The sequence below is a fragment of the Pelmatolapia mariae genome, linkage group LG7, assembly GCF_036321145.2.
Source record: "Pelmatolapia mariae isolate MD_Pm_ZW linkage group LG7, Pm_UMD_F_2, whole genome shotgun sequence".
Classification (NCBI taxonomy): domain Eukaryota; kingdom Metazoa; phylum Chordata; class Actinopteri; order Cichliformes; family Cichlidae; genus Pelmatolapia; species Pelmatolapia mariae.
In genome coordinates, this window is record NC_086233.1 from 14,613,989 (window position 1) to 14,640,547 (window position 26,559).

Consider the following 26,559-nt stretch of genomic DNA (forward strand, 5'->3'; position numbering starts at 1 on the left):
CTTCAATGTGCACAGCGCAGTCCAGGAAAGGCAAACAGTTATCCTTTGTGTCTTCCCTGGTGAACTTACCAAAGTCCGGTAGAGGATCATCAGGGGGTCCTTTGTCCCTCTTTGGGGGGATACTCCCACTGGGTTTAAATCTGGGACTCTCCACCATTTGACCTTTAGAACTGAAGAAGCTTCTCGGATGAGAGGTGAAACGTCTTCAAGCAAGTCCAGACACTTTTCTTTCCAAGCTCCTTAGACTACGATGACCTGGATGACTGAGAACCTTCACAGACAAACAAAAGATAAGCTACCCTCTAACGGGCCTTGAGACTAGAAAATAGCCAGTAAGGTTAACTATGTAGATGCTTTGTAATATTTTGCATAATATTTCATATTTTTCACCAGCAGGCAATTACCTAAAACACATATTTTGCAGGTGGTTAAATGAAACCATCTGTTAACATACCTAAAACCTGCCAGTAACTATGATGTTATTGTCCAGGTATTCGTCATCAACTTCATTTCTATTCAGTTCTGTTTTAACAATTCAGTTCAATTCAATTTTATTTATACAATGGCAAATCACAACAACAGTCGCCTCAAAGCGTTTTATATTGCAACGTAGACCAAACAATAATACATAAAGAAAAAAAAAAACAACAATCATGTGACACCCAAGGACTTTGGTAACAGCAGGAAGGAAAAACTTGAAGGAAAAACAAACCTCCGGCAGAACCAGGCTCAGGGAGGGGCGGCCATCTTCTGCAACCGGCTGGGGAGAGAGAAGGAAGACAGGATAAAAGACATCTGTGGAAGAGAGCAAGAGATTAATAACAAGTATGATTCAGTGGAGAGAGGTCTATTAACACATAGCGAGTGAGAAAGGTGACTGAAGAAGAAATACTCAGTGCATCATGGGATTAAAGCATTAAAGCATAACTAAGGGAGGATTCAGGGTTGCCTGGTCCAGCCCTAACTATATGCTTTAGCAAAAAGGAAAGTTTTAAGCCTAATCTTAAAAGTAGAGATAGTGTCTTCTCCCGAATCCAAACTGGAAGCTGGATCCATAGAAGTGGAGCCTGAAAACTGAAGGTTCTGCCTCCCATTCTACTTTTAAATACTCTATGAACAACAAGTAAGCCTGCAGTGCGAGAGCAAAGTGCTCTAATGGGTGATATATTACTATAAGGTCATTAAGATAAGATGGGGACTGATTATTCAGGGAAACATGTATAATGTAAACAGAATTGGTCCTAGCACTGAACCCTGTGGAACTCCATAATTAACCTTAGTATGTGAAGAGGACTCTTCATTTACATGAACAAAATGGAGTTTATTAGATAGATATGATACAAACCACTGCAGCACAGTACCTGTAATACCTACAGCATGCTCTAATCGCTCTAATAGGATATTATGGTCAACAGTATCGAACGCTGTACTGAATTCAAAGGACAAGCACAGAGATGAGTCCACTGTGAGAGGGAATAAGAAGGTCATTTGTAACCTTCATTAAACATGTTTCTGTGCTGTGATGAGCTCTGAAATCTGACTGAAACTCTTCAAATAACCCATTCTTTTGCAGAAGATCTGTTAGTTGTTTGACAACTATTCTTTCAACTGAAAGAGTAGTTTTTGATGTGGATAACACATTTTATATGCTAGAATGTAACGTGCTGACATCACATTTAATTCAGTATATCCCACCACCACCACTTCCTCTGCCTACCCTCCTTTTTAATGGTGACCGGTCTGATTGCTAAATTTTTATTTTTTTTTAACCCTAGAACACTATCGCTGGGTGATTTTCACCCAAGCAAATACATTTACATGATTTCTCTCTCCTGCAGCTGTTAGTGTGTCGAGGAGATTGTGCCTTCACCAGGGAAGTCTCAAATGTCCCAGGAATGGGTGTATCAAAGACCAGCTTTCCAGCGTCATTTTTTTTTTTTTAGGAATTTTTTGTTCTTGAATTCCAGATTTTTCTGTAATTTTGAAGCATTATTTTAGCATCCCCCCATGACACTTTTTTTCATTTTGTTAGACATGGCACAGTTGAAAGTAAAAGCTGACCACTCTGATTTGTCATGTGTTTGATATATTTTGATGACAAGTACTTTTTGTTGGTCATATTTTATCGGGTAAAAATCACCCGGCATTAGTGATTGTGTTACTATTTATAGCGATAGTGTTCTAGGGTTAATTGCAGGTTGTATACAAGTTTATGTGTTCAATCGCTAAATTTAATTAATATTGAATACATTCTTTTAGAAATTATTCTAAGTATGAATTATTAGAGTCAGAGAGCAGGATAAAATAAAGATACACAGCTTCCTCAAAATTTGTCAGTTTCAACTTTCTAACCAGTGGCAATGCAGTATTTCTCAACTTAACAGTGAGTGTCATCCCTTGCTTATCACAAAATGGTGATGACGAAATACCTAGTTCAAGGTTTTCACTAACCAGCGTGAGACGTTATAGTGGGCATATCCATCTTTTATATTCCACCTTGCATAACGAGGCGGCTGTGGCTCAAGAGGTAGGGCAAATCACCTATGAATCAGAAAGTTGATGGATTGCGTGTCGAAGTATGCTAGATCAACTCCAAATTCCCCCTGATGCATCCACTGTAGTGTGAGTATGTGTGTGAGTTGTAGATATGGTGCTTGTATGAATGTGTGTGTGATTGGGAGAATGAGACTTTAAGTACTCAGAGTAGAGAAGTGCTACATACCTAGAAAACAATCTATATATCAAAACAAATCTCTCAAGAATTCGGTTGCATCCAAGTTAAGGCAATTTACAGCATTTTAGCAGATAATGAGCAGCCTGTTTCAAAACAAACAATAGGAATGATATATATGTATATATATATATATATATATATACATATATATATATATATATATATATATGTATATATATATATATATATATATACATATATATATATATATATATATATATATATATATATATATATATATATATATATATATGTATATGTTCTTTTTTGTTTTTTACATGAGGAACACACACACACACGCACACACACACACACACACACACACACACACACACACACACACACACACACACACACACACACACACACACACACACAAAGAAAAACACAAAGTGTAAGCAAAAGCTGACATTGCTTCGTTTAAAGTAAGGGCAAAGTGATGCAATGTGCTCGCAACTTTACTGGCCCAGGTTCCAAAGTGGAGAGGTTTCCCACTGTTAGGAGAGACTCACATCACCAGTTTGAACATTACTGCAAAAAGAAAAGGCATTAACATTGGACTTTTCGGTACTGCTCCACTCTTGATGATACCCCCTGTAGTATAAGGCATGTACATCACAACACGATACATAACATCCAGTGAGCCTCGCAAATAATTCCCCCATCGTGGGGCTTAATTTAGAAATCAAGACCCATCAGGGGGGCACACAAACACATAGCAGGTGGCGATGTAGGTGGAAACCACAGCAATAACAGCAGCACAAAAAAGCAACAAAGTGTCTGTCAGTCTGCACAATAAATATATACATGAAGGGCACTAAAATGTACAGAGTTGTGTTAGGGAAGCAAGGTTCATCTGGAGATACAGCATTTTTATTTTAAAAGAGCATTCTTTTTAATCAAATCCTTTTAGGAGACTATAATTGAAAACCAATGGTTTTGCTCATTTATTGGAATTTTATGACAAACTGTTTGAGGTTGTGAAAAAAAATTAAAAAGTTGACTCATATAGTTAATTTCATATAGTGAAGGAGAGGAGGAGGTGTGTCAGAGCATATGAACAAAAAATGAGCTAACTGAAATCAATCAGGAATGGGGGGCTGCAGATAAAGAAAGAGGAGCAGAGAAATAGATTAGGAAGACATGGCAAAAGAGAAGCGAAGAGGGCTCTGATTTATGAGGCCTGCGTCGGGGATAATCAAAAGGTGAAGGGATACAGGAGAGGGCTAAAGGGAGGCAAAACAAAGACAGAGTGAGAGAGTGAGACTGTTACACAACAGAGGAGCAGAGAAGGAGAGGAGGAGGAGGAGGAGGAAAGCTTCTTGTTTGCCATGGTCCTGGTGATCAGATATAATGAAGTTTGCTCTTGGACACTGGCCATCAGGATGTTGTCTCTGCTGGAGACTACTCTGCGACTGTGTGACACTATAGTGTGGGGGCACAGGGTTGATTAAGTTCCTACACCAAGTGGTGTTCTTATTTAGAATGAAGCTACAACACCGACTTTTTAAGCGGGTAAAGAAAACATGTTGAGGAAGTGCAAACTTCTTCAGTCTGTGCAACTTCACATTTCACAAACACTACCTCTGATTTCATTTCACACTGAATGAACTTGGAGAAATTTAGAATTTTGGGCTCACACTTTTGAAAATAGTTCACATTGAGCTTTTTTCCCCTTCCTAGCACCCATGCAGTAAAGTAAAGTAACAGTATCTACCTTTAGGAACTACTACCGTGAAACTAGAGAAAAGGCACCTAAACAACAGGAAATGGCAATAAGGAGGAAAGAAGTGGTAACAAAAATACAGAAAAGACAGAGGGAAGTAACTATAAAGAAACACTAGACACCACAATATCAAAACAGGGACCAGGACTCAGCAAATACAAATACAAAATTAAAGACCATGACAGTACTGACTACACATGGCAAGTAAGCACCTTAGCTTCCCTATTAAACTCTTAGTGATATTAAAATATCAGTAGAATGTGAAAAATAATCTGCAAATAAATTCATAACATAAATGTATTTTCTTTAATGTATGTATTCATTTATTTACTTTTAACTTAAAGTAGTTGTAGACACGCAGGCCATATACTATCCAGCAGGGGGTGCCGCAGAACCCTCTGCGACACATTTTTAAAGTGATACAGCAATAAATGGACATCTCCGTGACAAATACATGGGATTTCTCATAAATGCTTTACAACGATTTTGCCAGTAGAATACTGTTATTGTAAAACAGAGCACAAACTCAGTATGTCTCTGAGTCAGCGGGTAAAAATAGTTGCATTGTGTTCTGTCCCTGCAAGTACTACTACTTATGTATAAGCACCAAAAATTAGAAGTAACTGTTTAATGAGAAAAAAAGAAGAAAAATTAGTGTGCGGTGAAGCTCACAAGCATACATAGAAAGGTATTTCTGTCTTATAGGTCATAAATGGCTCCTAAAAATCAAAAGATAGAAGCTTACATTCTAAAGCTCTCCAGCGGCCGTCAGAGTGCAGGAGCGACTGAGTGTGAGAGGGCTTATAATTGAGGTCAATTGATTAGATGCCAGTGTTGTAACACATTTTGTCTACAAGATGCAGCAGTGTGTGGGTAATAAGTTCTGCCGCAGTGCTTCCATTGACTTGTAGATAACTGTGTGTGTGTGTGTGTGTGATTTTAGCTTTTTAAGGTGCTAAAAAAAATCTTAAAATAAAGAAGCACATAAATTACAATAAAAAATGGCCAGTTCAAGTGTGATGTGTGTCACAGTGCAACATGTGTCTCTTTAAGACTTTTCTGTCTGTCAGTCTTTGTGCATGCTTGTGTGTGTGCAAGTGTGTCTGTGTTTATGCACGTACCCTATGTACATGCTTTAAAATTTGTGTGATACCACTAAGCAATGGCCAAGGACAGTGTGTGTGTGTGTACAGTATGTGTATTTTAGCAGTGTTCACTTACTGTAGAGGAGGGACATAAATCTTGCTGAGTGTCTGAATCAGTCAGCCATCTCTTCCAGTCCATTATAGCCATAATCCCCCTAATGAGGTTTGTACTGGTACAGGCTAGAGCAGCGCCACGGGCCACACACACACACACGCACACACACACACACACACACGCACACGCACACACACACACACACACACACACACACACACACGCACACGCACACGCACACACACTTGTATGTCCATCCTAATACACTTCTCTATTGTTAATTTTTGCATACAGACTTTGCTGTGTGAGTAGACAGGATGGCTTCCAAACATATAGGTACTCCATCATATATTGCTACAACTTGTTGATGGTCATTGTAGAATGTCCTTTGGAGCTTTTGAAACTTTTAGAGAAATCACAGAGTACTTTTTGATTTGATGTTTTTCAGATTTTAGTATTGGAATGGAGCCAGTGTCAAAAGATCTCTGTTCTTTTTCAGAACACATAGTGACCAACATATCGTTAGAAAGTGATAATTAAAGTATTTTTGTTTTTTCATTAGATCATTTTAAAGACATCATTTTTTGTCTCTTTTGTTTTTTCTATGATGTGACCAAATCCTAAAGGGACTCGTTGAATCTCTACTAGAATATTATTATAACATTTTGTAGAGGATTAAATCTTTCTTAAAACCCATTGTGAATACAGTGCATTAGACACCACAAACTGTTTTTTTCAGGCACAGTTTTGTAAAAGCAGCTAAATCAGCTTAAATAACCACACCTAAGAGATTTTCCAGCTGGATGTCAAAAAATGCTGAGTCATGTGGCCTGTCAGTGAGATCAGCTGATCTGACAGGAATGCTGCGAGACTTGACTTTATGGCCCACCTGAACTAATGCAATGCTCAGTTTTGGAGCCTATCGCAGCTACAATAGGGTGGGAGCCAGGGTACACCCTGGACAGGTTGCAAGCTGATGCAGGGCTAACACAGAGAGACAGACAACCATTCACGCTCACATTCACACCTATGGGGAATTTAGCAGTTAACATAATCCCACTAACTGCATTTCTGTCCAACCTTGAGGGACAGAAAAAAGAAACTACAGCAAGTATACATGTGTGCTTGAATTTAAGTTTTATGTCTTCTCGTGCAATGGGGACTGAGCTCACAACGTGATACTATGCCACATTATTTCTTTTTTTTTTTTTTTTTAAACCTGTCCCGTTTGGTTCTTTTGCCATCAGAATTATTGTCTAAAGGCGAAGAAAGATGCCCAACGGATTTACTTTACCAAATGGACCATCCCAGCCTTGCCGTAATGGTCCATTTGATTTACCTTTTATTGTTTATTTTATTTTATTTATTTTTTTTTACTTGCTAGATACGGGACAGGGGAAAAGAAAAGGGAGAAAGAAAGAGGGGGGAAAAAACAAAACAAACAAAAAAAAAAAAACAGCGGAGAACAGGGACGGGGATAAAGGGCAAAAAACAAAAACCAACAAAATAAGCAGACAAAAAATACATATATCGATCACCTGGATCACCTGTTGAGAAAGAAAAAAGAAAACAAGCAGAAGAAAACGAGAGTAATAGAATAAACAACATCACAATGATATATGGGAATATAACACTACATACTTAATATTAAACATTATTGTGCAGCACGTAAGATCGACAGCGCACAGTGTGCTTTGAGGTAGGAGCCAAAAAGGGTGTAGTTTGTGTGTGTGATCACCTGTGTGTACACCTGTGAGCATGAGCGCGCTTGTATTTAAAAGGTTCCTTAATGTAATGATCTGCTAGAGGGTGTGGGGGGCCACAGTCCCATCCTCCAGGGCATGAAGCAGGTATGGAGGAGATCAAAACTCCAGACATCCAGAGGCCCCCAGAACACAAGAGACCAAGGAAGACCAACAGAGGGGCAGCCGCGCCACTGTCCCAGAAAGAGCTGAGGAGAGTCCCAGATGAGGGATCACTCAGCAGCCGCGGAGCAGAAGCCAGGGGGGGTTGCAGTGACGTGCCCGTGAGCTCCTCCGGCAGCCAGCTGTGCCTGAGTGACCGAGCCCCAGGCCGAGAGGCCGAGGGCACCCCACCCCCGAAGTGGCCCGAGCGAGCCCCAGGTTCCAGGCCCCGATAAGCAGCCACCAAGGAGTGAGCCGGTGTGTACCCGGACGCCCACCCCCGGACACAAAGAACCACCAACGCATCGATGTCTGAGGGCGTCTGCCACCGGCAGGGGAAGTGGTGGGGGGAGATAGGCCTCCAAACCTTGGAGGGCCTGAGATGTCCCCAGAGAGGTGGCGTCTGATACCCAACCTGACATATAGACACAGACATACAGGCACACTCAAATACAAACATCCATTCCCACCCTCATGCTCTCATAGGCAATTACTCCACACTCAACCAACGTGGAGACAGACATAAAGAGACGCTGTACACACAATCACACTCCCCAAGCGTACTCTAAGAACCGGGTCTAGGTACCCTTGCCCCTGGAGGGGGAAACTGCACCCAGACCCAGGTGGTGTTACCCTTTTCCCTGCAGTGGGGAGAAGCAGACTGCCCCGACTCCGCAGCAGCAGGGAGGCCCCACACCCCAGACCCCAGTCGGACGGCCAACTCCTCCTCCTAGCCCCCCCGCTCCAGCAGGCCGCAGAGACCGGGGGTGTGAGAAGACTCCAAACCTCCCTCTACCCGCTCATATGTAGTGTTGATGTATATGTGTTCTAAGGTGCAATTAAAACCCAGGAGGGCATGGAGCTACCTGCCAGAGAGCAGCAGGTAAGCGCATAGCCCCTCCTGATAGCCCTCAATGTCTACGTGTATTTAAAATTGAGAGGTGGGCAACGACGCCAGGGGTGAGGTGTACACCCTGATGGTAATTTGGAGTCCGTGTTGTGAGCCCACCCCCAAGATCCTATATGTATGTGTTATGAGAGTGTGAGTAATGTGAATGTCTAAGTTGTGAGATAAAATTGAGGCAGAGGCAGCCAGAAGGGGACAGAGGGGGGGGATGCCTCCTCTGCACCCTGGTGACACACCCCTACCCCAAGGCCCTGCATGTGTGGGTGATTGTGGTGGAGCGGGAAGAGGGAGGCAGCTGGAGATGGGGAGGGAAGAAAGGGAGGGGCACATTATTTCTAACTGTCCTTGTGTGTGCATGGTTCTCTGTGCAGGCTGGAGTTTCAGCATGGGATCAGCCTACCAGTTCCACAGCTGGCGAGTGTTTGTGGTGGTGTGTGCGCTGCCCTGTGTCTCTGCGGTGGTAGCTCTCACTTTTATGCCTGAAAGCCCCCGTTTCTACCTGGAGGTAAAGGAGATGTTTAGTATATGAACTGTTCTTGCTTGCTTGCAACTTGTTCATTCTTCTTTGCCATAAAGCTCAATTAAAATCACATTAGTGAGCCACACTGATGGACTGGGTAACATGCCTTCTTCATTATAAAGAAAAGACACTCTTACAGAGAACCATTAGCCTTATTATTTAAAGAAAAGAATAATTGTGATTCTTGTGGATATCAGACAAAATCAGACCGTAGTGAAAAACAATCTTGATGTCCCTTTTTAAGTCAACTTTTTTCTGATTGGCTGCCCACTAAGATACATATTAAACTACAGGTAGGTGAGCTTTAGGCCCTATTAGGCAAGAGATGATTTTAGTTAAAACTCAAAATCACAGTAATTACTTGTACATATGCTGACCTCATTATTTGAAACTTAAACACTCACTACTGTAGTAGTGTATATAAAGAACATGAAAATGGAAAGTAAAACTGTAACAGGTAAATTTGAAACTTTATGAAGATGTATTTATCCTCTATTATTTCTGATCATTATTTATTATTACACATAAAATATTCATAGAGGGAGATGCAAAGTGTACTACTAAGACTTCCACTGGGGTGTAATAAACAAAAAGCATTAGAATTTTAAACTTAAAAGCAGATGTTACAAAGAGTATGCATTTTTATGTGTTACCATTCAATGGAGAAGTCTAGTCTCCCTACACACAGTGGAATCCTAAACTCCAGATGGCTATTGTAGTGAGCATTAAATGCTTCCCACTTTTAGACTTTTATACCACCTTGGAGGAATAAAAGTCTAAAGGAGCCTCTGACAGAGCCTGTTGTCCAACTAGTATGATGTGTAGCAAGAGTGTGTAGTGTTGTTCATTACAATGACCACTTTGTGGCGCTTCCCTCTCTACACAACACATGTAGGGACCTCAGAGTATTCCCCATGGAGCTCAGCCAGCCTTTATCAGTTTTTTCAGTTTCTTAGAGTCACTCTCTCTGATGCTGCCTCCCTAACAAATAGCTGCAAAGAAAAAATAAATCACTGGCACACAATGAAGCTTTTTTTTTCTCACAAAGTGGATACCATCTGTTAGATGCCCTTGCATGAAACTGAAGTTTATGTACAATAATTGCTTTATATTATCCTTTTATCAAAAAGAACAAATTAAATGAAACAAAATCGTTCTCCTCGGAGAAGAGCAAAAAGCTTATTTTCATCTTGCTCTTCTTACTAAGCTTACTTATTAGGACAGCAGTGTGGAGATTCTGATGCTGGGGTTGGGGCATAGAGGTGAAGGTCACTGTGCAACACATGAAATAGACTTTACACACAGATATATAAATCGCATACATGTGCTATTTATTTTTTTAATAAAAACAGACATTCAGTACCCACTTCACTGTGTATGTGGAGTGTTAATATTGAAATCCAGCATATATATCCAAATTATGTTAACTATTCCCCAGATGGGTAAACACGACGAGGCCTGGATGGTGCTCAAACACATCCATGACACGAACATGCGTGCCCGCGGAGAGCCAGAGAGAGTCTTCACTGTGAGTACACCTCGGGCTTTGCTCTTCATCATTCCTGCTGCTGCAAAGCCATTGGCAGATGACTGATCAGTGTCTCCCCCTGCAGGTGAACAGGATAAAAATCCCCAAACAGCTGGATGAGCTGGTAGAGATGCAGAATGAGTCAGCCAACCCTGTACTCAAGGTCCTCTTCAAGATCAGGGCTGAACTCAGAGGAGTAGGAGACTCTTTATGACCTTTTTGTTAACCTTCACTTTTTTGCTGCACTTTCTTTTATAGTCAATATTTATGGTTGCTATGAATAAAATTCACCAAAACCTTTTTCTTTTATATCAGATCTGGTTGACATTCATGAAATGTTTCAACCACCCAGTGAAAGAAAACACTATGAAGCTGGCTGCAGTCTGGTTTACTTTGTCCTTTGGGTAAGAAAGTTATTACACATCCCATACAGTTCTGCTTCTGCACTTTGAATGTGTTGTTACTGTTGGCTTTGATCATGTTCAGATATGCTGTTTTTTGCTCTGGATGATGCATAGCTAATATAAATTTCTGTAATGCGCTTGGCACCAAAGTAGATGTTCTCTCACTTATATCTGCCCGATGAGCCGTGGTCAGTTAGATTACATTTAATTTGTGTCTTTTATTGCTTTTATTTTACATCATATTTATGACAGTTTTCCTGTTACACACTTTCTATGATTGACTGGATTTTTTCCATTTGACACCCCAAGTCAAATACAATGTTTTTTTGTTTGTTTGTTTTTTTTAAAAAAACAACTGGTATTCAATTACACCTCATACTCTATCTCTGCAAGAAAACATCAACATCAGGGCAATGGCTTTGAACTTGTGCTCAGTTAACGCTGCACTGTCCTAATGACTTTGTGGCAATTTAGACAAAGCAGTATCATTTAAACAAAGACAGTTTCATGTCTTTTACCTTCCACCTAACCATCTGCATATATGTACACCCAGATAAATATTTCTCAGCAGAGATGTTGTGCAGTAGTGTTGCATCTGACTCATGTTCTTTTAATATAGATCCTTATGGAAAGACTAAAGCAACTCAAAGAAAGATGTTAGCAAAGAAAATAAAGAAAAAGACAGGAGCACTGGGAACCTGGCTGTACAGTAAAGACAGAAGCAAAGGAAAAAAAGCATATATTGAGTTGTAGGTGAATCTGGGCACTAAGGAAGGAGAAACTAACGCGTATCGATTGGCTAGACAGCGAGATAGAGCCAGAAAGGATGTGCAGCAGGTCAGGGTGATTAAAGATTGAGATCGAAATGTGCTAGCAAGTATAAAAAGCGTGTTAAGAAGATGGCAGAAGTACTATGAAGAGCTGATGACTGAAGAAAATGAGAGAGAGAGAGAGAGAGAGAGAGAGAGAAGTGGAGATGGAGTAAAGATGGTGAATCAGCAAGTGTGGAGGATTAGTAAGAAGAAAGTGTGGTCAGCTATGACGAGGATGCGGAGTGGAAAAGCTGTTGGTCTAGACGGGATACCTGAGAAGGTATGGAGATGAGAGAGGGCAGTGGATCTTTTAACCAGTTTGTTTAACGCAATTCTGCAGAATAAGATGATGGAGAATAGAGAAAGTGACTATTACTAGAGGTTATTAAAAATGACCATATGTAACGCAATTTAATACAGAATCTTTTGCTGTGTTCAGGTACTACGGGCTGTCTGTGTGGTTCCCAGATGTCATCAAGCACCTTCAAGCTGACGAGTACGCCTCCAGAGTGAAGATTCATAACAATGAACGCATTGAAGACTTCACTTTCAATTTCACCCTGGAGAACCAGATCCACAGAAATGGGGTCTTTGTAAATGACAGGTACGCCAGGCTTGGTGCACAAACTGACTTCTATTTGAATACTTTCCAGTGATCTTCAGCTTTCTCAGACACCGATATCAAGAGTGGGAGAAATTATTAAAACTAGCTACAGTGTAACACATTGTGATCTAAGCCTGTAAGCCTCTTTTAGCACAATGTTGAGTTTAAAGCTGCTTGTCCTGTTGTGGGATAGCAGTACTGTTTGTCATTCCCGCAAACAACACACCACTGCAGGTAATATAAATCTTTCCTCTTTCTCGTCTGCCACCAGGAAATTAAAAAGCTTATCTCTCTTCCTTATTCTTTCTTACGATCTCTCTTTCACTCATATACACACATCTGGTCCTCCTCCTCCTGGTTACAATTCTCACAAACAGAGCCGAGCGAAGACACATTGATATGCTGTTTTTGTTCTTTTTGCCTTCTCACTGGAGACCAGAATGCATTTATTATAAGAGATTAAATCAAAAACAGTACCATGTACTGTGTATCGTGGTGTGAAATAGCACACACAGATAACTGACTGCTAAGGCCAGACATCCTGAAGGGAGGAGATGCTGGTGGTTTTCAAACTGTGGGACATATACCATTGGTGGGGAACAGATCCACTGCAGATGGGGTGCAGCTGACCATGGAAAAATATGGAGTGGAACTGAGCAGAATAAATATGTTTTTTGAAGAGAAAATAAACAAAAAAACAGTTTGCTGATGCTATCATGCTGACCAGTACTTAGATAAAATTCAACTTGGATTATTTTTCCTGTTCCTGAATGATAAAAAAAAAATGTGGAGAACAGAGGGTGAACTGAAGTGGGAAATTCCTGGTTCTGCTGGAGGACAGTGACCTTTTTTTGTTTTTGTAATTTTGCCTCTTTTAGCACCACAGTGAATCTTAAATCAAACCAATACATCATGTGATTAAAATGCTGGCTTTCAACTTTAATTTGAGGGGCTCAACAAAAGTATTGCATTAACTGTTGAATTGTTGTAGAATTACAGCTATTTGTATCCATAGTTCCCCATTATTATTATTATATTAGTATTAGTATTATAAAGAATATCATACATTCTGGTTTTAAGTGCTTTATCTGTTCAGTTACAGATGTCCTCAATGCCTAATTAATTCAGTAAAAAGTAAAAGGCCTTGTATCTCCAAAAATAAAAAAATATTAGTAGAAATATTTCAAATTTCTGCTGAGGTTTTATATCAGGTTAAATGCAGCTATTCACTTCCATCTAGCAGCCTTTGTTACATCTAATTTCTAATATTCCATCTTAAGAAGTTTGAAATTGGACCGTTTGGTTTGCATTCAGCAATTCATCCCTGCCTTTGTTGTCTGTGCAGACACTGAAATAGTGACTCTGCATTTCACTTTCCCTGGTTTGAAGGAAAATGATCTGCCATCACCCTAATTGTCAATAATATGTGTTGCATATCGCTGATCAGTAGGTGCTTCTTTCTTGCAATAACTCCTTCCTTGTCCACTTCCTATTTTTATTTTTATTTTTTAGGTTCATCAGTATGAGGTTTAAGGCAGTCACGTTCATCGACTCATCTTTTCTCAACTGCTACTTTGAAGATGTCTCCTCAGTAGGATCCTTTTTCAGGAACTGTACCTTTGTAGACTCCTTCTTTTACAACACAGGTAAACCGCATCTGTAAAATGCACACTTATTCAGGGCACTTCTCTTCTGCCTCTCCAGAACAAAGGTACTTCCCTCCAACCCAGAAAATCCTATTAGGCTCTTGTTGCCTTATACATAAGTCTCACTCAGGCTCCCCGCCTCTGTCTGGCAGTTCATTATGGATCCAAACTTCTTGCTCAGAGAAGAAAGAATGGTTTTGAGCATTTTATACCTCTGCTTTATGCCTCTAAATTACTGCTTAACCTCTGTGCCCCCTGCACAGATTGCCTCTCTGAACTAACTGTGACTTTATTTAACAACAAAAAAGTGGGCCAAGCTGTGCTTCGGAGGACTGAAAATGGCAGTTTGTAACCACATGATGACTCCTGCAGAGATACATTTTCTTATGTGATTGTTCAGTCAGACAGTTATTTAGAAATATTTATCTGTGCATGTGGATTTTTCTTTACTAAGGCGGTCTTGCTGATTACTGTTTTCTTTTTCAGAAACAAATTTAAAATTGCAGCAGCACCAAAAGTGTCAAACTGTACTGTTAATAAATCTAAGTTATGAAAGTGTAATCCAGTTATTTTAAGGCCGACAAAGAAACAAGTTGAACCAAAAGGCAAAAGCAGGAGAGGTGTTTTAATGGTCTGAGAGAATTGGAGCTGAATCAGACCTTGAGGGAGCACATGGTAGAAAATCAGTTCCCTTCAGCACTCAGGAAAGCGCCGAATATAGCAACAGCATGGGCATGTCGGGTTTGCCAGTAATGCTCCATGAGATGTGAAATCTTTTTGCAATTGGAAATGTGTCTCTAGAGAGCAGAATTTCACGTGTTGTGTGTTTGAGAGATGCTCTTCTGCATACCTTGGATTTAACGAGTGATTATTTGAGTTACTCCCCCCTTCCTGTCACCTTGAGATCGTCTAGCCACTCTCCTCTGGCATCAACAAAGCGTTTCTGTCCAGAGAACTGCCACACAATTGATATTTTACTCAAACAGCATGAACCAGCATCGTAGTTGTTTATATTTGTGCTGTTGTCTGTCCTTTAGTCTTTAGTCCTTTATCCTGCAGAGAAGACAAACAAAGAACTCTGGTAGTACTGCAGTACTTTGGCTCTCTGTAGTAATGTTAAATGGACTGTGGTGTCATTTCCTATACTGTCCAAGCAAACTTTTTAGTCAGTCAGTATTCTAATGATGCATAGCATCATAGCCATCAAGCTAAGTGCTGTTAGCTTTTTAGAGGACTGTATGTAAAGGGTTGTTCAGACAGGAAGAAGCTAGCAGTTATTTAGCAACTTATAAAGACATCATGGAATGTCAATGAAGTAAAAATGGAGTAAAAATGGCTTTGATCAAATGTGCCTATCAATACATCTGAAGCTAACATATTAATGAATCATGTCTTGTTTGTTACACTCATAATCTTTTTTTTTTTTTTAACTTTCTTGTGTTCTTGGGTCATTTTTATGTTTACCCTTTTTGTCAGCTCCATGTTAACATTTATCTGTCTGCTTCTTCACGTCTTGCATCTGGTCTTAGGATATATATTGTTCACTTTTTTCAATTAGTTGTATTTTATGTAGTTCTGAGCCCAAAAGTCATGATCAGATTTGAGATTAAAGCTCATTCTTGTCTCGATATAACAAAGAAAACACGTTGTGTTTTTTTGTGCTTTTGTGCTTTTGAATATACTCTTAGGTGTTGGTTTCCATGTTACAATGCATAATGTCTTGTCTGCCACCGTTCGAGTTAATAGCAAGTGATAGTAGAAGGTGACAGTCAGATACAAACTTTTAATCCAAGTCAACATGTAAAAACTTTCTTCTTTATCTTCTACATTTACAGATATTGATGACACCAAGCTGACAAATTCAAGGGTGATCAACAGCTCTTTTCACCACAACAAGACAGGCTGTCAGATGACATTTGATGACGATTACAGTGCCTACTGGGTCTATTTTGTCAACTTCCTGGGAACGTTGGCTGTGCTTCCTGGAAACATTGTCTCTGCTCTCCTCATGGACAAAATAGGACGCCTAAGCATGTTAGGTAGGATTTCCTTTCGATGTGGGATATGAATAGCAATTTTCCCCTTGTTGTTCTAGTGTCATGTGCAGTTGGCTTTTGTGCCTGCAGTGACCTCTAGTGATGTGAATGAAGTTATTTTAAGTTTAAGATGTAAAACTCATGCTGTGCTCTGCAGGAGGTTCCATGGTGCTATCAGGCATCAGCTGCTTCTTCCTTTGGTTTGGCACCAGCGAGTCAATGATGATCTTCATGCTCTGTCTCTACAACGGCCTCAGTATCTCCGCCTGGAACTCCCTGGATGTGGTCACCACTGAACTGTACCCAACAGACAGGAGGTGAGTGGTGCACTTACTGCATATACTAACTTAGAATACAGGAAATAGTGTGGCTCTGTGGTTTATCACTGAGCAAACCAATATGTGTGCAAAATTTTGTCTTGTCAGTTCCCCCACATGAAAGAAAGATAAAGAAGAACACTTCTTTATTATTTCTTGTTTTTCAAGACTTTTCAAGAACTAGTCTTACAGAGGCCTAAGGCCAGGAGACATTACAACAACAAAACAAAAAATTGAGTTTTTTCTCATGTTATGAAGTTTTGCTTTGATCTTTGAATAAAGCTAAGCAGTGCTGTGCTATAGCACTGCTTCAAAGTTGGGAAGTTTTGGGAGTGAAAAATAATTTCAAATTTACTTTGATAAGTAGCAACCTCGAACCTTTTATTAGTGAAACACTGAGGACATTCACAGCCAAAGTCTGACCCATTCACAGACTGTAATGCCACTTCACAGTACTGGAAGTCTTTTTTGTCACGACAGTGGACTGTTTAATTCTAGACACAGGTTGGAAGTAAAGAAGTACAAATACTTTGTAATTTGTACTAAGTTAAATTTTCAGGCACCCTTACTTGAGCATTTATTTTTCTGACCACTTATCACTTGTACTCCTTACAGTTTAACATACAGTAAATACCTCTACTTTTTACTACTTAAATTTTCACAACAGGTTCATTATTTTAGGTTGAAGATATCAGAAGGGAGTTATTATTTCCCGTCACTGCAAAAACCAACTAATGTGAGCCTAAATGGAGAGCCCATACTCAAGACAAAACTTGCAAATCTACAAGATGCACCATCGTGTGTGTCAGAAGTGTCTCTCAATTTTGCGTCCCTTGAAATAGCCATGCTTTTCATAGAAGCCACATCAAGCTGCATAGACCATATTTGGAGGTCAAGACGTTAGACACAGCAAAGGCATAGGGAAGCTGGTCAGTTTTCATAATAAAACACCCGGTGCAGAAATTGCATCAGAAACTGTGTTTCTGTGGCTCATGTCAGTTTTTATTATGAACTATAGTAAATAAAACAAAAAACAACAACTTCTAAACAACATTTTAGTTGTAATCACACAAGATTTTGAACCTAACTACAGATGATTTCTCACCTCAAATTTATTCTATAACTGGGTCTGAGTGATTACAAAAACATGCCAAGGCTTCTGTATTATCTACAGCTTTTTCTGGCTCTCTAAACTGGTGGCAATCAGGAGATTTGACTTTGTATTAGTAATCAAAAGTTCTTCTGGTGCCCTTGAGTACAGCAAGAACTGAATAGAAATTAAATTTCTGCACATTTGGGATATTTGGAGCAGTATTTTTAAGAAAACATGGTGTTTCATGTTGTTCAGAAACAAATGAGACATACTTACTGTACATTTGTAACCCTCTTCTCCTCTTTGTCTGTAGGGGCACAGGATTTGGCTTCTGTAATGCTATGTGTAAGCTGGCAGCGGTGCTGGGCAACCTGATCTTTGGCTCTCTAGTTGGCATCACCAAGGCCATTCCCATTCTGCTGGCATCATCCGTGTTGGTTGGCGGCGGGCTAGTGGGGCTCCGACTGCCAGACACACGTGCCAATGTCCTCATGTAAACCTCAGCACAGAACAGTATGTTGTTTACCAGGTATTTTCTCAGTTTACTGAATAGCAACATATTTACAGAAAGTGATTTGTTAAAATATTTTTGAAACGCGCTTTGCAGTTTGTTTTTTATTTACTTTTTCCCCATAAAATATGCGGAATATGTTCACAAACTCAGATTCATGATGAGTTTTATTATTCTGTTATTTCTGAGAGAAATGCCTGGTAAATTAGGATAATGAAATGCAGTTTTGCAGAGCTGTAGGTGTACAGAGGAGCTTCATTTAGAATATCAAATGTTATGCCAGTGGCTTTTTACCAGAGCTATTGGTATTCTTGCAGGAATTTGGAGGGAAAAAAAAGCTTTTGAGAAGCAAGCTAAATTTATCAGTGGTGATTAAAGTCTTTATAACAGCAGCTCATTGCAGCTCAGCACTAAAATGGGCGGTTTCACACATGCAGCCCACAAATGCATGTGCCAAAGCTGCAAAAGGCTTGGGCTTCTAGCAACCTTCACCTTCTGAGTTCCACTCAGTTGTATGCTGATTAAAGGAAATGTGTGACGTTTTTGTTTACATATGCATTTGAAGCCACCAGCAGCAGCTCAGGTTTGCCAACTGTCAAGCTTTTGGCATGAGACACTTGCTTTGAGGCTCTACCTCGTGTGGCTCATGCTGGTCAATAATTTGCTTGCCCTTAGTCAGCAAAAGGACACACAGTCCAAAATAACTGAAGACCTTTCATGCACAATGACTGCACAAAATGCTGAGAACAGGAGTTCAGTTTATTGCTTGCAGCTGTTTATAGGAGTCTTTCCAGTGACTTTTGCTTAAATTTGTAAATGTTATATAGCCTAAGGATCCATATGAGCATCTCCAAAAGAGTTAAAGAAAAGAGTTAAAAACATTTATGAACATGACACACAAGTGATAAAGATCTGTCAGCAAATGATGCTCTACTTTTTCCCAGACAGGTGATGTCACACACAGTCACAGTTTTCATGCTGCAGTTTAATTACTTGTTTAGCCTTCTCTATTATAGCTATTAGGACATTTTTAATTTACTGTGTGTACAAGTCTCATCTGTTTTCTAAAGTTTTTATTTTTATTCGTTTGTTTATTGTAGACAGTTTTTCATTCCACAGTTGCTTTCTGTAGCAGTAATCTTTTTCATGTATCAATGCGTGACTGTAACTACATATAGGAGCAGTTACCCTCTTGTAAAGGGTTGGGCAATAAATTTTTGAAAGGGGCCAAATTAGAAATTGGGACTGTTGCGGATGTCTGCCCAATGAGTTTATAAAGATATAAAATTAAATTGTGAGCATAACTGAGTTCAGCTTATTAGTGTAAGCCTCCAAAATAGTCCCCCTTTATTTATTGGCCCCTTGGGACAATTATTTGCTCATATCTCATGCTATAGTCATTACAGTAACTATGACCAGTAACAATGAAAACACTTTTAATGGTATAAGGTACAGTTATCATTATCATTGGACATGGTTAGGATCTTCAGTGTTCATTATAAAATCATGAAATATCATAAATAAACCTAAAGCAAATTTGTCATCAACATATAGCACCAGGATGGGGAAGGAGGTATTGTTTTGAGTTAAAACTTGAAAGTTGGCAATGTTGGCTTGCTTAAAAAGAAATTATTTATTAAGTGTTTATAATTAGACAGGCTGTTTTATTATTTATTTATTAATTTATGCCTTATTTATTGCTTTCCCAATGTGCTTTTCAGTTTTTTGGGTGGCGATTTACTGTGTTTGAACTTTGCTCCTACAATTTTCACTCCATTGATAAAATAGGTTGACGATACTTAAGCCTTTTGCTGCAATTTGCAAGAATGACAAGGCCATAAAAATCAATAATGATATACATAGTAGTTTAGTACAAACTGGCAACTTCAGCAGCTACATTTCTAAAGTGAAAAGAAGTTTACATTTTCTGCTTTTTACAGTAAGAAACTTTTTGGGCCTAGAATCCTTTTGTCTGAATGCTTCCTCTCTGCATCTCTCATGTCGGTATTGCTTAGTTCACCATGAAGGGCTTTGCTCTTTTTTTTAATTTCATCTGCCAAAAAGAATTTATACTGTAGGAAACTTCTGTTGGTATCAAATTATGTTTTGGGTCTTTTTCCCCCTCTCTATCTGTCTCATTGTCCTGGTTTCTTCAGTGTCACTTGGTCTGTCTTGTCACTCTGTTTATCTCTTCCTGCCTTGCTGCTGCTCCGTCTGAAACTCAAAGGCCTTTCTCAGATGTCGTGCCTCTCTTACCGTCAAGCCCACCTCTCCTTCCAAACCTTGCTGGAAGCTTTGCTGCTCTATCTTGCTTTTTTCATTCCCATCTCTTGATACTGCAGTGAGCACACCTGTGTGTGTGTGTATTTCTCTCTCTCTCTCTGTATGTACAGCTGTGATCAGAAGGTTGCATACACTCATCATGGCCACGAATATCATGGTGAATTTGGGCTTTTAATGATTTCTTTGAATGGTTCTTTTTTCAGGGTGGAATGATTGTACCGCACACATCTTTATTTACTTTAAAAATAAGAATTGGCTGCACGAGGTGAATTTATTTTATTGTCAAAGCCACACAGATTTATATACACCCCTGAAATTGGTTAAATGACTGTTAACAATTTGTACCTCAATCAACCACTTTAGTAATCATCAACAAGCTTCTGGCATAATTCTAGTTGGACATTTGACCACTGTTCTTAGCAGAAGTGTCAGGGTTCATCTAAATTGGTTAGTTGGGAAGACCATTTCAGAAGTATAATGTTAGCCTGCTTAAACTGTTCCAAAACCAGCTTTGATGTGTGTTTGGGGTCATTATGCTGTTGGAACACCTAGCTGTGCCCCAGTTTTAACCACCTAGCTATTGATCTCAGCTGTAGTTGAAGAATTTTGAGGTAATCTCTCTTTTTTATTATTTCACCGCACACTCTATCAGTACACTGGCAGTAAAACCACCCCTGAGGAGTATGATCCCACCACCATGCTTGCCATTTCGTACAGTGTTCTTAGGTTTGAAAGCCTCATGTTTACTGCTCCAAACATACCTCTTGTCATTCTGGCAAAACAGCTCAGTCTTTGTCTCATCTGACCATAAAACTTTCAAGCTTGAAGGTGTCAATTTTGGTTCAGGGGCTTCTTTCTTGGTCCACAACCTCTCAGGCCATGGTGATATAAAACTGGCTTCAATGTGGACAGTGATGCTAGTGTTCCAGCAGTTTCGGGTTGATTTCAGACTTCCTGAACATTCTAACTTATTTCTTAACCACAGAAGCTTGTTCATGGCTAACAAAGGCCTTTAGTTGAGGTATAACCTGCTAAAAAAACATTTAACCAAATATCCAAAACAAATTCAAACTTGTGCACACAATTTTTGTGTTTTAAAGGACTAAAGAATTGTATGTTGTACAATTATTACATCCTGGAAAAAAGGACAGTTCAGAGAACTCATTAGAAGCCCAACAGATGACACTGATGCCAATGATGACTATATAGAACTTTTTGACTACGACTGTAAGTTTATTGCATGTATATCTAGACTAACACTATGTGGACAGATATTTTTTTCTAATTTTTTTCTTAAATCAAGTAACTGAGGTTTTTACATTTTGATTTATATCATGAATTGAAGCTAAAAGCCATGTGTAAACGGCCAAGTCACCCAAATTCTAAAAAAACAAGAAAACAAAAAAAAACAACAAAAAAACAAAAAACAAAAAACAATTGTAAGATTGCAAATACAATTTGTTTGTGATGCTCACTTATTTAAGATTTTAAAGGCTCTTCAGCCTTTGCAGCCTTGCACTATCATACTGGCTAAGCTAGCATGTGCGTTTCCTGTGCTAGCATAAATATTTTGTAGTGCAGTGCAGACAAGTGCAGTCAAGGGTGGTGTCTTTTGGAGATAAATGTCATAAAAGACAAAATTAACCATCTAGCTAATTAAAGATATGGAGAAAACTAAATGAACTGCTTTATTAAGTAGGATATATCCTCTGGGGAACATGAACAATGAGATATTTCAGTCTGGATCAAAGTGACTACTTTGATCCAGACTTTGTCAACACTAAAATTTATCCTGAAATGCTAGTTATTTTTGAATAATCCATGGAAGTCGGATTCAACAGTATTTCTTTCCTAATTTGCAAAGGAAACACATGTTATATATTTGGAAATATTTACAAATCACACTTTTCAGCACTGTGAGCACCACAAACAAAACTACAGTGACCTCAGAGAGGGATATCTAATAAAATAAATCAAAAAGTTATTTGTAAAACATTATTTTTTGTGACTTATATGCTTGAACAACCCCCTGCTTCAGTGCTAATGAGTTGATGTTAACACACATTAGGTCATTTGTAAAACATAAACCTGTAGTTTGTTCTGCATTTGTTCCATCATACAAAAAATCATTGGAATTTCATAATTTTTGTCAGCTTTGGTGATACTGTTATTGTATGTTATGTTATGTTTCGCACATATATCTTAATTTTGGTGGTAAAGGACCTATTATTGACCAGTTATTTCCTTTTAAACCAATATAAATGGACTGCAGCTGTTTCAAGATATGAATCTGCTTTCCTGTGTTTGATGCTTTATCTCTGTCTGTCCTCGGCCTTGCCTTGTGGCTTCTCCTTCGCTCTTCCACTTGTGCTGAACAAACTCGTTATACTGTACATCACAGTTTCCAGACTGGAATCCTGCATGTTTGTTAAGTCCCTCTGTTTTGTGTGCTATATGCCATTTTGGTGTCTTTGCTGTTCCTCTGTGGAGGTTAACAGATGTGATTCCCGGGTTAAAGATGAATGTATCATTCTCGTGTGTTGTCAGGTTTGTTGTGGACAGGTGTTCCTTAAACTGAATTGTTCTTCTGCGTCATTGTGAAGGGGCATGCTAGTGATGAGATGACTGTATTTACTACAAACTGACCTCCAGCAGGGGTTGTCAGATCTGTTTTTCGGGTGATTTCCAGTTAGATTAGTCATTATTGTCACTGGAGCAGGAATTAAAGTGCCACCATTGAGACTTTCAGATTTGAAAAGCCCTGCTGTCAAACTACATGTGCAGGTGTGTGTGTAAAGATAAAAATCTGACCTTGACATGATTTATTTTGATAAGGCTGATAAAAAGCTCTAGTGAATGCAGTGTAAAGGTGGATTCCTCTGGTATCTACATATTGAATAAAGAGTTTCATTTGAGCAGCTGTTGAACTTTCATTTTTACCAGCAGATGGTGCCATTCATACTAAATTGACCAAAACATGCAACTCTCTCTGCCTGCCCTTATTCAAAGACACAGTCAAAGAATCTTTAATGAAGAATAAAGATTAATCTCAACAAACTGTCTTATCATTAATGTCAATTGCAGCCAGAAGTGAGTCATAGACACAATTTTAACATAGTGCTTTCTTTTTTTACTACCCCAGTGTGGCGTGACGCACAGTAGACTTTTCTACTCCTCAGTGTCACTTTACTGTACATCCTGTCAAAGGCTGGTCAGGAAATACCAAGTCAGTGGTAGAGAGCAGAGAGAAGTAGAGTAGTTTAATAACTGACGATCTCTTTGAAAAGTTCACAGGAAAGCCGGAGATACAGAAATGTATAGAATATAGTTATATACTACTGTAAAAGTTCAAAAAGGTTATGAAATCTTTTTTTTTAAATATAGATGTATAGTATTCTTACTTGACACATTTATTAATTATATTTATTTAATTTAAAAAATAATATACATCCTTTCATCTTCTATATACATCCATATTCTATATACATATACAAATTGACATAAAAACACACAGCGATTTGTTTTCGAGTACAAAGATTATTTAAAATTTTGATCATTATTTTGTTTATTTTCTGTTTGATTGTTGTGGATATGTGATACAGCTATGTTTTAGCTAAAGCCCATCATGACATTGATTTCCAGTTCAAATCTTCAGGGTAGTTACACAACAGCAAATAGTAGGGAAATTACTGTAAACACTGTAGAGAGAAAAATGAAATTCAGGGAACATGAACATATGTAGATGCATTTTACTCTAATGAACTGTTTATGCAGATTACAGTAGCTTTACTAAAATACTATTATAATAGCAACCAAATGGCAGACACTAAAACTCATACTTTATGTATCATTGCACTGCTTTTTTTCAAGAAACTTGTGAAGTACAGTAAGCATAAAATGACCCTACATGCTGTAAATCTTGCTGCCACTACTGTCATTAAACAGGAAAATGTATTATGTACGTATACATTTGTTTTCTTTTTTCTTTTACACTTTCAAGTTTCTTATTGTTTTCCAGTTTTTAAATATAGCAGTTACATTTTGTGTGTGGGTGTCACAAAAACAGAACTTTTATAATAAAACAACAATTATAACTCAATGAATAAGGTTAATACAACAATGATGAAATCCATTTATAGTTTTAAATGAAAAATCAGGTGCTTTTGATCTCTCTTTGGATTCCAGCCAAGGAGAACATTTCCCTCATCATCAGCCACAAAAATAAGAAATATGATCACTTACTTTTTAACACTGTTAAACAGGTTTCTATTAGAAAGATATGCTCAGCGTCTTGCCTTTGAAAGTCATGAAGTAAAGCCTGGAGCTTGCAGATTTGGACATGAGAAGAAAAAGGAAAGGATCCAGACAGGCATGAACACAGCACAAACACACTGCAACATTAAAGTACATATACAGGGTTTCGGTTCCATCCACAAACAGTTGGACGTAATGGACAAAGTGTAGGACTCCAGGGGGGGCAAAGCACACCAGGAAGATACTAAACACCAGTGAGCTGGCCTTGATGTACATTCCCCAGTCAAAGTGTGATCTTGTTAACTCGTTGATGATTCGGGCAAAACACGCAATTGTAACCACTAGTGGAACCATAAGAAATAAGATGATAAGAATAAGGTGATAGTAGAGCAGAAACATATGAGAGCTGTGATCCAGGGGCAACACATCATGGCAGGTTGTGCGGTTGAACTGAGGGAGCCAGTGGCTCTGCTGGACGATGAGCTCTGGGATAATGGCGACACCAAACACCCCCCACAGAGCCAGGCTCACCCAGGCAGCGCACAGCCTCTTGGGCATGCTTTTGTACAGGAACGGGTACACCACAGCCAGGTAGCGCTTGATGCTGATGCAAGCCAGCGTCATGGCCGAGCAGTAGAGATTGCCGTAGAAACATGCCGTAACAACTCGACAAGCAGTCTCTCCGAGAACCCAGTGGTTTCCATGGAAATGGTAGTGAGCCTTAAAGAAGAGGGAGAGGAGGAGGAAGAGGTCGGAGGCAGCCAGGCTGCAGTAGAGGATGGCAGAAGACACCTTTCTGATTTTAGTCACTAGCAAACACAAGATACTGACGTTGGCTGGAATCCCGACTATAACCACCAACATGTAAATAATGGGAATGACTCGGGTGCTCAGAGAACCACTGAGGTACCGCACTGTGCTGTTGTTGAGCAAGTGTAGAGCTGGAGGGGAATAAGTTAGAAAGGAAGCCTGAGTCCCATTTAGGAAGGGCTGAATGTTAATGACGGGGGCCCCTTTAAATGTTCTGGGCATGGGAAAAACAACCTCAGAGCTGTTTTTCTGCTCCCTCCGTCTCTTTTGTCCTACAAAAAAACAAAACAAACAAAAAAAAAACAATACAAAAATTAAAATTACTGCAGTTCATTCAAAATATAAATGATTTTCAAATATATTTGTACCAATATAGATTTCAAATGTACTGGTTCAATGTATCTATACAATGTGCTAGGTATTTAGATATTTAGTTTCATCTGTAGCCAAATGCTCTCAAATCACTTTCATCTAACTTAAATTCCACGAACAAATAATGATTAGGAAATGCAGAAAACATAAAAAAAATCCTCTCACTGAAATAGCTGGACAATATGATGTCAAGATATTGAAATATTAACTATTCAAAGTATATATATGTATAATAAACAATTCAGGATCATGAATCTGGTTCAAATCCTGTTTCAGCCAGTTTTTACCAAACAGTCATTCTACCCGCCTACCCTCAGCAACACCGCCAGATGTTTTAGATTATCTCTCAAGTCCATGAAACTGTTACTTAAAGCTGTTGTTGAATTTTGACAAGCTTCTCCTACCTTTTTTCTGCTGTGTACTGCTTATACAGAGGACAAAAACGAAGAAAACCAGGAGTAGTTTCCCCATATTTTTCTTCTTGTTGATCGGCTCCTAGCTTAAGAGTCACTAGCAAGTCTCTTCTTTGTTTGTAATCACTGCTTTTCGGTGTCACCCCAGTCTGCTTCTCTTGGTTAGCTCTGTGGGAGGAACTTGAAAGCCGACCCTTGTAAGAGAAAAAAAAGTCACACGTTCATCCAACACAGTATCAAAACAAAATATCTTTGCTTTCGTTTTGAATATGAAGGACAATGGCTTTCACTTCCCTACTCTGTCTCGTCTTAGTAAAAAAACTATTTTATTGTTGCTGTATCTTTGCCAAAACAAATACTGACCCACTTTTTACCTGATATCTCAGTACTTGAAGAACTTTCTACGCAGTTTTTTCCGTGTGTATTGTGTATCATTTTCACTGTCTTAAATAGAAATGTTCAAATGTACATGTTCACACAGTTCT

At 39.0% G+C, this 26,559-nt stretch overlaps 2 protein-coding genes across 3 annotated transcripts in view; one reads left to right on the forward strand and one right to left on the reverse strand.

Moving 5' to 3' along the window:
• Positions 1–19,595, forward strand: part of LOC134631984 (synaptic vesicle glycoprotein 2C-like) — a 65,761-nt gene extending 46,166 nt beyond the window's left edge. For both annotated transcript variants that reach the window (XM_063480559.1, XM_063480560.1), the window contains exons 5-13: positions 8,843–8,976; positions 10,430–10,519; positions 10,605–10,715; positions 10,835–10,923; positions 12,175–12,339; positions 13,852–13,985; positions 15,821–16,024; positions 16,179–16,338; positions 17,745–19,595. In XM_063480559.1, the coding sequence (XP_063336629.1) occupies positions 8,843–8,976; positions 10,430–10,519; positions 10,605–10,715; positions 10,835–10,923; positions 12,175–12,339; positions 13,852–13,985; positions 15,821–16,024; positions 16,179–16,338; positions 17,745–17,928 (1,271 nt within the window). In that variant the 3' untranslated portion in view covers positions 17,929–19,595. The remainder of the gene's footprint in view (positions 1–8,842; positions 8,977–10,429; positions 10,520–10,604; positions 10,716–10,834; positions 10,924–12,174; positions 12,340–13,851; positions 13,986–15,820; positions 16,025–16,178; positions 16,339–17,744) is intronic.
• A 3,710-nt stretch (positions 19,596–23,305) lies between these two features.
• Positions 23,306–26,530, reverse strand: LOC134631985 (proteinase-activated receptor 3-like). Its single transcript, XM_063480562.1, has 3 exons — positions 26,449–26,530; positions 26,066–26,268; positions 23,306–25,561 (listed from the first exon to the last, which is right to left on the reverse strand). Exons 2-3 carry the CDS (start codon positions 26,130–26,132, stop codon positions 24,495–24,497), a joined length of 1,134 nt encoding a protein of 377 aa, XP_063336632.1. The 5' UTR covers positions 26,133–26,268; positions 26,449–26,530; the 3' UTR covers positions 23,306–24,494.
• Positions 26,531–26,559: the final 29 nt, after the last annotated feature.

Excerpts from the sequence above, each read along its gene's own strand:
- LOC134631985 (XM_063480562.1), bottom strand. The coding sequence starts at position 26,132 with ATGGGGAAACTACTCCTGGTTTTCTTCGTTTTTGTCCTCTGTATAAGC. Across the intron at positions 25,562-26,065 it reads CAGTACACAGCAGAAAAAAG|GACAAAAGAGACGGAGGGAG; the intron begins GTAGGAGAAGCT and ends GTTTTTTTGTAG.